Here is a 17,476-nt window from a genome sequence, read left to right as displayed (position 1 = left end):
CAGTTTTACTCCTGAACTTATTTAGGCTTGTCATAACAAAGGGGTTGAATACCTACAGCTTTTCAATTTTAATGTATTTGTAAAAATGTTTAAAAACATAATTCCACTTTGACATTATGGGGTATTGTGTGTAGGCCAGTGACAGAATATCTAAATGTAATCAATTTTAAATTCAGGCTGTAACGTTAACATAACAAAATGTGGAAAAAGTCAAGGTGTGTGAAAACTTTCTGAAGGCACTGGATGTGAGCAAGTCATTAGACTGTGGTATTTAGCTTACCGCTGTCTTAGCATGCCTTCGGTCGCCTCTCAGAATAGATCCTAACTTACATTGAGTGGCTTTTTAAATGGCTTCTAATGGTGGTTACAGGAAACATTATCTTCACATGAACGAGTGGTTAGAGGAAATCAGAGCATAAGTCAGGAATGACAGCATTAAGAGGTAGTCAGTGTTACGCTCTATAAAATGGAAGCTCTTATCTCTATCTTATCATGCCATGGAAATGTCCTCAATGCTGCTCTTGTGCAGTGTTTTCTCTCTCTCTCTGTGTGTGTGTGTGTGTGTGTGTGTGTGTGTGTGTGTAGGGCACGCTTGTGTTCATGCTCCTGCCCTGCCTGTGAGCTTACATTCTGCTGACAGTGTCAGGAGGGACCTTACACCGCTGACCAGACTCACACACAAATTGCACAAGGACCAATTGGGAAAGGAAATGAATACTTTCCATAAGACGTTAATGTCATAACTAAGCTAGGGCTGTGTCCCAAATGGCCCTATGGGTTCTGGTGCACTATATAGGGACTTTGGGACGGAGCCTAGTCAGTCCTGTGCAGTGTGTGATTCACCTGGATTGCCACCTGCCATTTATCTGGCTGCCGGTGAGCAAGAAATTCAGCTCCTACCTGTTCCTCTGCACCTGTACTGCTGTGCTACAGTATTATAGAGTATGAACCCAGTGTGTCATCACATCAGTCTCACCTTGAGTGCTGTAAGAAAGGACCTGCTCTGACATGTTACAGCGTCTCAGGAATATATAGGCTTGTGGTGTGTGTGTGTGTGTGTGTGTGTGTGTGTGTGTGTGTGTGTGTGTGTGTGTGTGAGAGAGAGAGAGTGGGAGTGCCCGGCTATAGTATAAACTGCCTCAGTGCTGCTGCTCAGTGTATGGTGCTGCAAGGTCACACCCACTGCAGTTTGTCATTGCAGCGAGCACAGACAGAGCGCACATTTACTGCTTATACACACCCACCCACAGAGCTTGCATTATGCAGCTGATTAGATGCCCCCCAAGCGCTGTCCTCAGATCAGCTGGTGTGATCTGAGGACATCCATCCAACTGGCAAACTGATCAGGGTAGCCGCTAGGCTGCTTGTTGCTGCCTCCTCAAAGCATGGCCTCAGGATCCACAAGCTTTAACTGTGTCTGTCCCTTCCTCCCTGTCAACGTACGCGTGTGTGTGTGTGTGTGTGTGTGTGTGTGTGTGTGTGTGTGTGTGTGTGTGTGTGTGTGTGTGTGTGTGTGTGTGTGTGTGTGTGTAAGAGGGTTCAGCCATGCTTAATGCGGCTATGTCTGCATTTACATTTTTCTCTGATCTGAAATCACTGCTGGAGGGAAAACTGCTTTAGACTTCCCCCTACCCTTTTCCCAGTGGAAATCAAATTATGTTGATAGCAGGTCAGCCTAGTAGGCAGTTTTTTTGTACTTCATAATGTCTCTAAATATCTCTTATTTTGTCTTCCAGGACTTAATACAGAGGGCCTGTATCGTGTGAGTGGAAACAAGACTGATCAAGACAATATTCAGAAGCAGTTTGATCAAGGTAAAACACATCTGCAACTGTCAACTCACTTTAACTGTCAACTGCTCTTACATTATTTTCTCTTTTAAAAGCACATTTTTTCCCTATCTCATTCAAAATATGAATCTTTTTGTCACGGATCCCTCCGGATCTTTCATTATGCACACCTGGCCCCTATTCCCAGTGAATTAGTAATTGTAAAAGTGTGTCCTTGGTTTACCATTGTCCTGTCGATTATTGTTAGAATGTCCGTTGGTTCGTGTGAGTACCTGTGCTGTGTTTTGGGCTTTCGTGCCCTTGTGGATTGCGCAGATGATTACGGGTCTCGTCCCGTGTGTTATTTATTGGAAGTACTCCTCGCTCTTTTGTTTGGGTATTAACCCAGTGTTTTTATTACGTGTTTGTTTTGTCTTTGTCCCCGTGCCTTTACACGGCATGCCGTAATTTGGGTACAATAAAAAAAACTATTACGCATTCCTGCGTCTGTCTTCCGATCCCTTCATACCCACGTGACATTTTTGCCCTTAGTCTTTTTCTCTTGTTATTTATAAACTGAACACACATTTAAATCACACTGGTTCATTAAGATGTCAGAAGGAAAGGGATTGGTTGAGAAAACCAATAATGACTGTTCCCTAGGACTTTAAATTTCCCTCCTAATTGCTTAAATTCAGCCACAAGTATTATGGATATTTGTCCATGAAAGAGCTGGACTAGGTACAGTATTTGAGTGAATTACTGTTAATCAATGGGAGTCTTAAAACACAGGGGAAGGCTGATTGTATTAACCTGCCAATTAGGGATGGATGGGGTATGTTGCATAATATGATTTAGAATAGATGTTGATATAGTCACCACTCGGCTGCATAGAGATCCTTCTGCTCCCTTCTCTCGCTTGCTTGAAAAATACTGGTATGTATATAGTGCAATTTGACCTGGACCGGGTCAAATTGACTTACACAAGCAATCAATTAATTGCATTTTTATTTTCTGTCTGGAATTGAATTACTGCATAGGCTCACCGGTTGGTTGTATTTCCCTGAGTGGAATGATGGCCATATATCTAGTTTCTCCCGTCTGTAGCCCGTTTCCCTTTTTGTTTTCATCCATCTTTCAAATCCAATACCAGTCAATCTGAGCCATCGAGCTGTGCAAAGGGGCTGGGTGGAAAAAATCTTCCTTCCACTGAGTGGCCAAATGACTTCCTATCCATGAGAGACAGTTTGCCCAAAAGAGACACTATGGGCATCAATCTGCCTGCTGGCCCGGAACCATTAGTCCTCCTTCCACCCGCTCTTCTTCTTCCTGTCTCACCCGCCCCTCTCTCTGTTTCTCTTCCTCTCTGTCCTTCTTCTCTTCTCTCCACCACAGGAATTTGTGAATTAAGTGCATTTTTCTCCCTCTCTTGCCCTTTCTGCAGTCTGGGAGAGAGATCTACTCTGACAGCTGTCAGTTCACCTTAGGCCCTGTCCTGCCCTCACTAGCTCTTTCTCTCTCTCGGCCTTTTCCTCTCACCACTCTTCTTCTCTCACCCCCCCTCTCTCTTCCTCTCCTTTTCTCACTTACTCCCCCGCTCTCCTTCACTCGCTCCCCCTCTCTAATAATAATAAGTATTAATACATATGATTGTGTTTTTCTAAAATCCAAAGACTCTTTGTGAGTACTGTTAATTTTCTTCCCCTCACCAATCAAACCCTGACCCCCCCCCCCCCGCAGACCACAGTGTGGACCTGATAGTGATGGACGTGGCTGTGAATGCTGTGGCGGGGGCTTTGAAGGCCTTCTTCGCTGACCTCCCTGATCCTCTCATCCCCTACATCCTGCACCCGGAGCTGGTGGAGGCAGCCAGTGAGTACTGTACTGTTAGTTACACATGCTCTGTCTGTCAGTCTGGAGAGCTGACCTGGGTTCAGATACTATTTAGTTTCTTTCAAATGCTTTTAGCTACGCTTGGTTGAGCTTGCCTAATTCAATACTCCCAAAAGTGGCAGAGCAAACCCCGCCAATCTGGCACTCTCAGGCAGGCTAAATTAAATGCGATTCAAAGAAAACAAATCTTATATCAACCCATGTCAGGTCTGTAGAGGCCAGTGTCCTAACTCAGTAACTAACAGCTGTGGGGAGGGTTGACACCCAGCACCTCAGCCTTCCTCCCCTCAAATCACACCCAGCAGCTAGAGAAGATGAGGTCAGCCAGTTCTTTCTCTCTCTCTCTATCTCTCTCTCTCGATGGGTTTTAACAGTACCCCAGTTTTTCCTTTTGTCCTGCTCAGTTCATTGTGTCGTTTATTTTACTGTCACATTTCAGGTGCAGCCTGTTCTGTTTTTGAACCTCAAGTGTACTTTAGCTGGTAGAATGTATCAACGCTTCATGATGTTGGATGTTTGCCAGGAAGAGTGATGGTGCTATATTCCAGTTTATAACTACAAGCAGATGTGAACGAAACGTAGTATTACCCCGTGGCTTATATGCTTTATATTACGTCTCAGGCAGTGTTTCTCCTACCATTATACACTGAGTGTACAAAACCTACTCTTTCCATGACATAGACTGACCAGGTGAATCCAGGTGAAAGATATGATCCCTTATTGATGTCACTTGTTAAATCCACTTCAGTCAGTGTAGATGAAGGGGAGGAGACAGCGGCAGGCCAGTGGTCGAAAACGGTCATTGATGAAAGAAAAGGAGACTGCCACGAATTGTTCAGAGCAAAAGACGGGCTACAGTTGAACTGCCAGTCCAGTACAACATTGGTGCCCAATGACTCATAAAAGAATGCACAACTCGTCGTACCTTGACTTGAATGGGGTATAGCAGCTGACGACCTTACAGAGTTCCACTTCTTTCAGCAAAAAACAAGAAACTGCAGTTGCAGTGGGCTAAGGAACAAAAACACATGACACTGGAAAATGTGAAAAACATTGCTTGGTCAGATGAAATCCAGTTCCTGCTGTTTCACGCTGATGGGAGGACTAGGGTATGGAGAACCACATGAGTACATGCATCCATCATGCTGCATGTCAACATTGCAGGCTGGTGGTGTGGGATGTGTTTTCATGGCACACATTGGGCCCCTTGCTAAAAGTAGAGCAATAATTAAATGCCACAGGATATCTGAACAACATTGCCAATTAGGTGCATCCCTTCATGGCAGCAGTGTATCCATCTGCAAATGGATTTTTTTCTGCAGGATAATGCCCCATGCCACAAGGCTAGGATTGTCTAGGAATGGTTCCACAAACATGACAGTGAATTCAGCTTACTGTAGTGGCCTGCCCAGTCACCAGATCTCAATCCAGTTGAGCATCTGTGGGATGAGAAGGAACGAGCTATTCGGAGTAGAGATCTACTGCCAGCCAACTTGACACAACTGTGGGAAGCATTGGAGTCAACGTGGGCCAGCATCCCTGTGGAAGGCTTTCGACACCTTGTAGAGTCCATGCCCTGACGAATTGAGGCTGTTCTGAGGGCAAAATGGGTGCAACTCGATATTAGGAAGGTGTTCCTAATGTTTTGTACACTCAACATATATATTAGGATTATCTCTGTCCCTTCCTCTCACATCTAAAAGCTTTTGCCTTCAGTTGAACATTTTGGTTGAAGAGGCATTAGATGTTTATTTGGGGACCTTTGCGGCTCGTTTACAAAATTATCAAGGTGCAAAACTGGTGCCAGGGCAGGGTATTTCACTACATTCGCAATAACATCTGCTAACCATGTGTATGTGACAAATTACATTTGATTTGGTAGGGCAGGTCTGTGCCTCTTGAAGCACTAGTTGGTGAGTGGGTGTTGTTTCCTCCATGCCCCTCATAGTGTCTCCCTTAGTACCATCCAGTCACCTCCTCTCATAGAGTCAGCTGGAAGGAAAGCAAGAGATAAATAAGAGATGCTGCTGAGATACTCACCCTTTCCTGCCAGTACAAACTGCTCACCTTCTCTCTGAATGGATGTATACACACTTGTCTCAGTGTTTCTGCTGTAGAACTACATGCCTGCATTAATATTCCAACCCCAGTTATAATTCACACCTTTAAGTCGCATCACACTCAGCTCACAGCCGTCTTCCTGAAAGACGAATTCCTGCCCAAGGATGCCAAAAGATTTTCATGCATCTGCATTATTTCCCCCTGCCTGGTTGTCTCTGTGAGCGTCCCAAATGGCAACCTAGTCTCTATAGTGCACTACTTTTGATGGGCCCTGGTCAAAAGTAGTGGACTAAATAGGGAATAGGGTGCCATTTGGGCTACATACTTTGTGTTGCTGTAGGATATCATCCTTGCTTGAGTCATCTAATCCTGGGCCTACAGTAATGTATTACTGATCACTGTTGAAACCAACCCAGCAGCCTCCTTCCTCACTGTCTGTCTCGCTGCTGCAGATTAATGTCCCAGAAATAGGTCCCCTCCCTCCCTCCTGGGGAGTAGAGAGAGGGAGGGAGGGAGGAGAGAGATAGAGGCCATTGGTTGGTTTCAATGAGGGGGGAAGATGGAAGTAGACAGACCTGGAGCTTGTCTCTCAGGGGTTTGAGCAGCTCTGCAGAGCTGAGCGTTTCCCTCTGACAATTTTGCAAGCAGCGTAATGTGGAGGTGTTTGGAGGACCTCCAAGTCTCAGGCTGCGTCCCAAATAGCACCCTTTCCCCTATGTAGTGTACTACTTTTGACCAGGGCCATTGGGTAGTAGTATCACTATATAGGGAATAGGGTGCCATTTGTTATGCAGCCTGTCTCAGTCCGGGCCAGCCTTGGTGCACCACGCTCAGTTCTGGGGCAAGTAGCACATACACTCATTCCTTTTGTGACGTTCTGACTTAGGGATCTTAACAGTTAACCGCTAATCGGTTAGCCGCCAAAAAATACATTTGACCGGTCATGCTTTTCAGTCTAGGTTCATTTGCATAATTCAGTGGAATTAAATTGCCTCGTGTGAATTTTTGCTAGTCGTCATGCACACAGCATAGAGTCTAGTCTGAGGAGCGGAATGGCCTATCAGCTGTCAGACAGTGTGAGACCAGCTGGTACTGGAGTGAAACGTGCTTTTATAAGCCCAGTCATTGCGCAACAAATAACAGTTCTAAATGCAGTTGCGTGTTAAGAACTGTTTTGATGGCCATGATTAAAAAGAGCTACTATTTTTATTTCTCAACTCATAGCTAAAACACGCTTCCCATTTGCCATTTGAGTGCATAGGCTATAGTCAACGGTAGGCTGGCTATTAGCAGCTATCACCACTTTACAATGGGAGCTTGAGGCTGTATAAATGTTTGAAACCTGAACTTAACTTCAAATAATGAGGAATGTCTTACCATGCTTCAAAGTAGCCTAGTCCAAATCCAACCAGAGAAATGTGGAGGCAAGACTTCCTCATGCAAATAACCAACATTTCACTCCTGTTTTATTGGTTTTCATATCAACTTTATTTTGTTGTCCAGAAGCCAAAGGCACCATCCTAGTCATATTAGTTGTTGCTATTAGATCAAATCAAATGTTATTTGTCACATGTGCTGAATACAGCAGGTGTAGACCTTACAGTGAATGAAATGCTTACTTACAAGCCCTTAACCAACAATGCAGTTAAGAAAAATACCAAAAAAAGTAAGAAATAAAAGTAACAAATAATTAAAGAGCAGGAGTAAAATAACAATAGCGAGGGGGTGCCGGTTAATTGAGGTAATATGTACATGTAGGTAGAGTGTTAAAGTGACTGTGCATAGATAATAACAGAGTAGCAGCAGTGTAAAGGGGGGTGGGGGGGCAATGCTAATAGTCTGGGGTAGCCGTTTCATTAGATGTTCAGGCGTCTTATGGCTTGGGGGTAGAAGCTGTTTAGAAGCCTCTTGGACCTAGACTTGGCTCTCTGGGACCGCTTGCCGTGCGGTAGCAGAGAGAACACTCTATGACTAGGGTGGCTGGAGTCTTTGACAATTTTTAGGGCCTTCCTCTGACACCGCCTGATATAGAGGTCCTGGATGGCAGGAAGCTTACCCTCTGTAGTACGCACTACACTCTGTAGTGCCTTGCGGTCGGAGGCCGAGCAGTTGCCATACCAATCAGTGATGCAACCAGTCAGGATGCTCTCGATGGTTTAACTGTCGAATCTTTTGAGGATCTGAGGACCCATGCCAAATATTTTCAGTCTCCTGAGGGAATAGGTTTTGTCGTGCCCTCTTCACGACTGCCTTGGTGTGCTTGGACCATGATAGTTTGTTGGTGATGTGGACCCCAAGGAACTTGAAGCTCTCAACCTGCTCCACTACAGTCCCGTCGATGACAATGGGGGCGTGCCTGGTCCCCCTTTTCCTGTAGTCCACAATCATCTCCTTTGTCTTGATCACGTTGAGGAAGAGGTTGTTGTCCTTGCACCACACGGTCAGGTCTCTGACCTCTTCCCTATAGGCTGTATCGTCGTTGTCGGTGATGAGTCATGAGTGAACAGGGAGTACTGGAGTACTGAGCAAGCACCCTTGAGGGGCCCCCGTGTTGAGGATCAGTGTGGCGGATGTGTTGTTACCTACCCTTACCACCTGGGGGCGGCCCGTCAGGAAGTCCAGGATCCAGTTGCAGAGGGAGGTGTTTAGTCCCAGAGTCCTTAGCTTAGTGATGAGCTTCGAGGGCACTATGGTGTTGAACACTGAGCTGTAGTCAACGAATAGCATTCTCACATAGGTGTTCATTTTGTCCAGTTGTGAAAGGGCAGTGTGAAGTGCAATAGAGATAGCGTTCATCTGTGGATCTGTTGGAGCGGTATGCAAATTGGAGTGGGTCTAGGGTTTGTGGGATAATGGTGTTGATCTGAGCCATGACCAGCCTTTCAAAGCACTTCATGGCTACAGACGTGAGTGCTACGGGTCGGTAGTCATTTAGGCAGGTTACCTTAGTGTTCTTGGGCACAGGGACTATGGTGGTCTGCTTGAAACATGTTGGTATTACAGACTCAGACAGGGAGAGGTTTAAGATGTCAGTGAAGACACTTGCCAGTTGGTCAGCGTATGCTCGGAGTACACGTCCTGGGAATCCGTCTGGCCCTGCGGCCTTGTGAATGTTGACCTGTTTAAAAGTCTTACATCGGCTGCGGAGAGCGTGATCACACAGTCATCCGGAACAGCTGATGCTCTCATACATGTTTCAGTGTTACTTACCTTGAAGCGAGCATAGAAGTAGTTTAGCTCGTCTGATAGGCTTGTGTCACTGGGCAGCTCTCTGCTGTGCTTCCCTTTTTGTAGTCTTAATAGTTTGCAAGCCCTGCCACATCTGATGAGCGTCAGAGCCGGTGTAGTACGATTCGATCTTAGTCCTGTATTGATGCTTTGCATTTTTGATGGTTTGTCAGAGGGCATAGCGGGATTTCTTATAAGATTCCGGGTTAGAGACCCGCTCCTTGAAAGCGGCAGCTCTACCCTTTAGCTCAGTGCAGATGTTGCCTGTAATCCATGGCTTCTGGTTGAGGTATGTACGTACGGTCACTGTGGGGACGACATCATCGATGCACTTATTGATGAAGCCAGTGACTGATGTGGTGTACTCCTCAATGCCGTCGGAAGAATCCCGGAACATATTCCAGTCTGTGCTAGCAAAAAACAGTTGTGTAGCTTAGATCCCCCTCTTTGTACATTTCTCCTGGAGGTTTTCATCTCTGTCAGATGGAACCGCTCGCATTAGGTGTGCTGTTTATAACAGTGGTTTCCTGCTAATAGCATTTTGGCAAATTAAGTTTTATTGGCTGCTACATTACAGCCATGCTCAATAATAGCCTTTTGACTGGAAGACGATAGGTTTGTATACATGTATAGTATACATGTATAGTAGTATTTTCTGTTGGTCACGTAATTTTACTGTTTGGAAAAAATTTAACTGTTTATTGACCGGTTAATGAGGGTCGGTTAGTCAGCAGCAAAATTGACTGAAGTTTGCATCCCTAGTTTTGACAATATTGATTAGCTTAGTAGTCTCAGCCAGGTGACCTCCACAACAGTCCTGGAGTCAGAGTTTTTTTTTCTTACCCACCTTTTCTCCCCAATTTTGTGGTATCCAATTGTTAGTAGTTACTGTCTTGTCTCATCGCTACAACTCCCGTACGGACTCGGGAGAGGCGAAGGTCGAGAGCCATGCGTCCTCCGAAACAGAACCCAACCAAGCCGCACTGCTTCTTAACACAGCGTGCATCCAACCCCGAAGCCAGCCGCACCAATGTGTCGGAGGAAACACCGTACACCTAGCGACCTGGTCAGCGCACACTGTGCCCGGCCCGCCACAGGAGTCGCTAGTGCGCGATGAGACAAGGATATGCCTGCCGGCCAAACCCTCCCTAATCCAGACGACGCTAGGCCAATTGTGCGCTGCCCCGTGGGCCTCCGCGGCCGGCTGCGACAGAGCCTGGGCTCGAACCCAGAGTCTCTGGTGGCACAGCTAGCACTGTGAAGCAGTGCCTTAGACCACTGCGCCACCCGGGAGGCCCCAGGGTCAGAGTTTTTGACAGGCTATGATAAGGTATATCTGAAAGGTCTAATATTAGACTTTGTTAAATGCTTTTTGAAAGGTTTGATATGCTAATGCATGGTTTGTCCCTACGTCTTTTATTACTTGGCAATATTACATGGGAGTTAGGTCTACTTATCTAAGATAGTGCTGCTATTATTAAACAGATAGTGACAAGAAAATCACTGAGACAATGTGCTCCCAGATGATACCGACAGTGCTATATCTGCTTAAGGCTCTAGCTAGTGTTTTAGTGTGTTTGTTGTGTGGGTGGTTATTGGCAGCCCCGTCGCCTTTCTGCTATTCCTTTTCTTTTTTCTTCTCCCAAGAGAAGGAATTAGTAAAAAGCTAACTCTGTTCTCCTCCTCCTTTCAGAAATTGTGGACCACATAGAAAGACTTCAAGTGCTGAAAGAAATAGTGAGGAAGTTCCCTGCCGTGAACTATGAGGTGTTTAAATACGTCATCACTCATCTGAACAGGTAAGAGACAACACTGTGAACCTGGATCAGAAAGTGTCTCAGGCTGCCTTCAACTGACTGATACTGGGTGGAATCTGAAGTAAGCTGTGAAGTATACACGATGTTAGTTACGTGACAGTAATCATGAAAACAACCATGTCATGTAGTTGGACCGAATCGTGTTCAGTAGGGAGAATTTAGTTTGAAACGGAGAGATACTACCTGAACATCTCCGTTTTCCTTTGTGATACACTATATGACCAAAAGTATGTGGACACCTGCTCGTCGAACATCTCATTCAAAAATCAAGGGCATTAATATGGAGTTGGTCCCCCCTTTGCTGCTATAACAGCCTCCTCTCTTCTGGGAAGGCTTTCCATTAGATGTTGGAATATTGCTGTGGGGGCTTCAATTCAGCCACGAGCATTAGTGAGGTCCGGCATTGATGTTGAGTGATTAGGCCTGGCTCGCTGTCGGCATTCCAATTCATACCAAAAGTGTTCAATGGGGTTGACGTCTGGGCTCTGTGCAGGCCAGTCAAGTTTTTCCACACCGATCTTGACAAACCATTTCTGTATGGACCTCGCTTTGTGCATGGGGGTATTGTCATGCTGAAACAGGAAAGTGCACAGAATCGTCTAGTATGTCATTGTATGCTGTAGCGTTAAGATTTCCCTTCACTGGAACTAAGAGGTCTAGACCGAAACATGAACAACAACCCCAGACCATTAATTCTCCTCCACCTAACTTTACAGTTGGCATTATGCATTGGGGCAAGTAGCGTTCTCCTGGTATCCGCCAAACCCAGATTCGTGAAGCATGATTCATCACTCCAGAGAACGTGTTTCCACTGCTACAGTGTCCAATGGCGGCGAGCTTTACACCTCTCCAGACGACGCTTGGCATTGCGCATAATGATCTTAGGCTTGTGTGCAGCTGCTCGGCCATGGAAACCCATTTCATGAAACTCCCAACGAACAGTTCTTGTGCTGACGTTGCTAACAGAGGCAGTTTGGAACTCGGTTGTGAGTGTTGCAACCAAGGACAGACGATTTGTACGCTCTTCAGCACTCGGCGGTCATGTTCCTTGAACTTGTAGCTTGTGTGTCCTAACTCTTCATGGCTGAGCCGTTGTTGCTCCTAGACATTTCCACTTCACAATAACAGCACTTATAGTTGACTGGGGCAGAAATTTGACAACTGACTTGTTGGAAAGGTGGCATCCTATGCCGGTGCCACGTTGAAAGTCACTGAGCTCTTCAGTAAGGCCATTCTACTGACAATCTTTATCTATGGAGATTGCACGGCTGTATGCTCGATTTTAAATACCTATCAGCAACGGATGTGGCTGAAATTGCAGAATCCACTAATTTGAAGGGGTGTCCACATACTTTTGTATATATCGTGTATATATTGTTCCGGAGACCAGGGTTCACTTCTCTGTATCCCACTCTAATTCTGTACCTGCCTAAATAAAGTACAACATTAGTAAGGTTGGAATAAATCAATGAAATTGTGTTTCCCCAGGGTGAGCCAGCAGAGTAAGACCACCCTGATGACGGCCGACAATCTATCCATCTGCTTCTGGCCCACATTGATGCGTCCCGACTTTGAGAACAAGGACACACTCTCTACCACCAAGCTCAACCAGTCGGTCATCGAGTCCTTCATCCAGCAGAGCCACTACTTTTTCTACGGCGGAGACATCCAGGAGAGCTCCAGCACCGAGAGCACCCCACCACCCCATCACTGTCACAGCATGGTGGAGGCCCTGCTGCCCCTGCAGCTGCCCCCTCCTCTCCAGCCCCAACAGATCCAGCACAGTATGTCCCTGCAGCCTGACCCACTCATATAGACCCCCCAGAGCTCCAGAGCCCCAGGATCAGAGGACCCAGGTGGGGTAGGGAGTAGGCTTGGCTGGGAGTGGTGCTGCCTGGTGGGGTTGCATGGGGTGACGTGTCCTCCCTTCCCCCTCTCTATGGAGTCCTTCTGACTACAAAACAACAACATTACATTATCACCTTTGTTTTCTGCTCCCTTTGACTGACTGGATTCAGGGGTGACTAACTGATCTAGCTTGTCCCCCAGGAATAAATAAAAAATTGCATTTTTCTTCTTTCAGTGCCGTACCTTTACCCGGTTTCAGACAGATATGACATTGCGGGTTGAGACTGTCCACCCGATACTCTGGTGATGAACACCTACCTTAATAAAGACACTGTATGCCTCCAGGAGAGGGGGGGCACAAACATGTGATGCGGAAATGATTTGTTCAACTCTACACCTTGCAAAATATGAGGAAAATATATTTATGATAGTTGTTTTTTTGTTTTTGTTTATTTGATTAAAAAAAGAAAGTCTGACTGTCAAAAACCCTCCATTCATTCAAGTGAACTTGACATTACATGATGCACAATCTGTTATAATGCTTCTACCAGTGTAGACATTTGGCCATGATGATGATGGATTCTTGTTTTTTTAGCAGTATGATTTTTGTTTTTAAAGGGTTCGAGGGAAAGAAAGACAGTGAAAGTTAGCAGGCTGGTGCTGTGGTCTTTGTCTCTCACCCGGCTCTCAATGCCTCGTAGGGGACTACGTGAAAGACTGACGGTGTCACTGATGCTGTACTGCACCAGGCTGGGACATAACAGACAGACAGGCAGACAGACTGCCTGGCCTCTTCTCTATCTCCTATTGGAGCAGAACTCATGCAATTCCTGAAGCTTATGAAGGGAGCATCCCACTACTAGAACCCTACTGGCACATCTCTGCGTTAACTCTGAAACAAACGCATTACAAAGCAGTCTGGGGTCTTTTTCTTGTTCTGTTCTTTTCTACGTAATTTTTTGTTTGTTTAATTGATTGAATGTCTCGGTGGTGGTGCTACCCACCGAAAAGAGACATTTGTGTTGTTCTTCTGTTGAAAAAAATGTGCATGTCTTTTTTGTCACTTAAAAATGATGATGAACGATTAAAAAAGAAAAAAAGACTGAACTTACAACTCAAGATTAACAGCTTTCATTCAGATCATATTTTTTATCTAACTTGATTGAGGGAACATTGAAACGGGGGTCAAATTGTATGTATTGTTCATTCATTATTTTTGTCATGCAAAGATGTCAATTCTTAATATCATATTTTGGTTATATGTCTAATTGTTTCTCTTAAATTAGGGGGAAAGTATATATATTTATCAGCAAATAAGATTGCTGATATAGCAAAATACCATGGGGTACTGAAATTCTGTATAATCTTGTAAAACCTACTATAATCAGATTTCTTTGTTATGATAAACAAACATTTTGGGTTAGATTAATTGTACTTAATTCCCTTCATTTTATGAATACAGACTCATTGCTTCTTTGTAGATGGTACTGCATTTTGTTTTGCTGTAAGTAAAAGATGCTGCTTAGAAAGTTCTGGAAAGGAAAAGTTTAAGTTTTGTGATGGAGTGAAACAGATTGACAGATAGAAGACATCTTCAAGACTATGCCTGTGACTGAAATGGCACACTATTCCCTATGTAGTGCACTACTTTTCACCAGAGCCCTATGGACCCTGGTCAAAAGAAGTTCACTATATAGGGAATGAGGGTGCCATTTCAGACGCATCCGATTATTATTGTTATTTTTCTCTATAGAGACACTCCAGATCTGGGGTTGGGGAGAGAAGGGATGGCGAAAAGAAGTGTGAAGCAGCTGCTAGGTAGAATATACCTTTTGTGTAGTTTCAATAAAACGCAACTTTATTTGTTCATAAGATCTGCCTCATTCAAGCCAGTGTACAAACTCTTAAGATTTTAACATCTGCTATGTATTATAGTAAATAAATGATTTTGAGAGAAAAAAAAATCAAGAGTTTTGTTTCATTTTTTCCCACCTTAAGTCTAAATGGTGTTGAAATATGCTCTTATGTTTCTAATACAGCTGGGAATATTATTACATGGTTTGGTCAGTGCTGGACTGGACTGACATGCTATAGTATGAAGGTCATATTTGGTAGCTGAAGAGCAATGCAACACAATCAACATGTGACAGGACTGGAGTCATATTCATTCATTCTTCAAGTTTATCTGTTTACTGCAGATCCTGCTTTGAGTTTCAGAATGAGTATTGAGTTCAGCTGGTTCAACCTAATTAATTTGATGTCCCAGTCACACATCTCCCCAGGTGAGAAGTGATGAAAGTGCGCCACCTAGTGGGGAAACATTCTAGCAGCAACATAAAAATATGTATTTTATAATAAAATAAAGTTTGACTGATTGATTATCTCAGATGTATCATTATTTAAATGTCTATTTCAATAGAATAATCACAAAAATGAAATAAACAGCAACATGCGCAATCTGGAAAGGTCATTGCCTTAGGTCAGATATTTCTATTAAGTATTTTACCAGGTAAGTTGACTGAACACGTTCTCAGTTACATCAACAACCTGGGGAATATTTACAGGGGATTTAGTCATTCCACATTTTACTAGGCAAGTCAGTTAAGAACAAAGAAGTTTGCAATGAAATTTCCACTTATAATCGTCACTTCCGGTTCTCGTTCCAGTCTTCCAATAATCACTATTTTTTGGCATTGCCTTATCAGTTGTTAATTGAATATTACATTTTACATTTGAGGTATAGACACGTATAACGCCTCATAAGAGAGGAAGAGGCAAAGCCAGAGGGATTCTCCAAAAGTGTTCAACTGTGACATCATCTCTCAGAGCAGTCATCCCTCAGGGTCTCTATGCTGCCACCTACTGATATGTCATCTCTCAGAGCAGTCATCCCTCAGGGTCTCTATGCTGCCACCTACTGATATGTCATCTCTCAGAGCAGTCATTCCTCAGGGTCTCTATGCTGCCACCTACTGATATGTCATCTCTCAGAGCAGTCATCCCTCAGGGTCTCTATGCTGCCACCTACTGATGTCATCTCTCAGAGCAGTCATCCCTCAGGGTCTCTGCTGCCACCTACTGATATGTCATCTCTCAGAGCAGTCATCCCTCAGGGTCTCTATGCTGCCACCTACTGATATGTCATCTCTCAGAGCAGTCATCCCTCAGGGTCTCTATGCTGCCACCTACTGATATGTCATCTCTCAGAGCAGTCACCCCTCAGGGTCTCTATGCTGCCACCTACTGATATGTCATCTCTCAGAGCAGTCATCCCTCAGGGTCTCTATGCTGCCACCTACTGATATGTCATCTCTCAGAGCAGTCATCCCTCAGGGTCTCTATGCTGCCACCTACTGATATGTCATCTCTCAGAGCAGTCATCCCTCAGGGTCTCTATGCTGCCACCTACTGATATGTCATCTCTCAGAACAGTCATTCCTCAGGGTCTCTATGCTGCCACCTACTGATATGTCATCTCTCAGAGCAGTCATCCCTCAGGGTCTCTATGCTGCCACCTACTGATATGTCATCTCTCAGAGCAGTCATCCCTCAGGGTCTCTATGCTGCCACCTACTGATATGACATCTCTCAGAGCAGTCATCCCTCAGGGTCTCTATGCTGCCACCTACTGATATGTCATCTCTCAGAGCAGTCATCCCTCAGGGTCTCTATGCTGCCACCTACTGATATGTCATCTCTCAGAGCAGTCATCCCTCAGGGTCTCTATGCTGCCACCTACTGATATGTCATCTCTCAGAGCAGTCATCCCTCAGGGTCTCTATGCTGCCACCTACTGATATGTCATCTCTCAGAGCAGTCATTCCTCAGGGTCTCTATGCTGCCACCTACTGATATGTCATCTCTCAGAGCAGTCATCCCTCAGGGTCTCTATGCTGCCACCTACTGATATGTCATCTCTCAGAGCAGTCATCCCTCAGGGTCTCTATGCTGCCGCCTACTGATATGTCATCTCTCAGAGCAGTCACCCCTCAGGGTCTCTATGCTGCCGCCTACTGATATGTCATCTCTCAGAGCAGTCACCCCTCAGGGTCTCTATGCTGCCGCCTACTGATATGTCATCTCTCAGAGCAGTCATCCCTCAGGGTCTCTATGCTGCCACCTACTGATATGTCATCTCTCAGAGCAGTCATCCCTCAGGGTCTCTGCTGCCACCTACTGATATGTCATCTCTCAGAGCAGTCATCCCTCAGGAAAAGTGGGGGTGTCGAAAGGTGTGGGCGTTTCGAAAGGAACTATTTAAGGAGAAGTGGGGATTTCGAAAGGAGTATTTTAACACTAGAAGCACTGGAAGTTAACTACTAAAACCGCCATGACTTGATATTTCAATTATTAGTATTACTTCAAATATTCGACCATAAATAAAACATTGTAAAATGAATGCATTTTTTTTTATAAGTTAAGGTAGTTAAGATTAGCTAGCGTTTCCATTTACGAAAAACGTAACGTTACATACATGGCAACCGGTAGGTAACGTTCAAAGACACAGCTCAAAATGAGTGAATAGTCATTTTTTTGAAGTTCCTTACTGTCATCTCTGCAGACCATGCCTAACGTCCGATAACCCAAACGACGTCTTGATTGGCACCTTTCGAAACCTCACTTTACCTGAGCGGCGATGCAGTGTACTGAGAGATGACATATCCGTAGGTGGCAGCAAACAGACCCTGAAAGATGACTGTCCTGAGAGATGATGTCGCAGCTGGACCCCTCTCCGATAACCCGGCCCAGAATCTGTCTGATTCAGGTGGCGTTTTTCTTTTGTTGCTCACCAAGCGAGGAGTTTTTGTATGGAGGTTAAATGAGAGTGTCGAATTGGGTTAACAAAATATTTCATGGCAT

The 17,476-nt window shown here is 44.9% G+C and overlaps 1 protein-coding gene across 1 annotated transcript in view; it reads left to right on the top strand.

Annotated features, from left to right (window-relative positions):
* LOC115172362 (rho GTPase-activating protein 5) overlaps positions 1–14,580 on the top strand; it is a 38,448-nt gene extending 23,868 nt beyond the window's left edge. Inside the window, exons 4-7 of the mRNA XM_029729741.1 lie at positions 1,737–1,814; positions 3,510–3,641; positions 10,645–10,750; positions 12,257–14,580. Coding sequence (XP_029585601.1) covers positions 1,737–1,814; positions 3,510–3,641; positions 10,645–10,750; positions 12,257–12,584 — 644 coding nt within the window. The 3' untranslated portion in view covers positions 12,585–14,580. The remainder of the gene's footprint in view (positions 1–1,736; positions 1,815–3,509; positions 3,642–10,644; positions 10,751–12,256) is intronic.
* Positions 14,581–17,476: the final 2,896 nt, after the last annotated feature.

The sequence above is a fragment of the Salmo trutta genome, chromosome 33, assembly GCF_901001165.1.
Source record: "Salmo trutta chromosome 33, fSalTru1.1, whole genome shotgun sequence".
Lineage (NCBI taxonomy): Eukaryota > Metazoa > Chordata > Actinopteri > Salmoniformes > Salmonidae > Salmo > Salmo trutta.
Note: the sequence above shows the minus strand (reverse complement) of the source record. Positions and strands in the feature narration are given on the sequence as shown.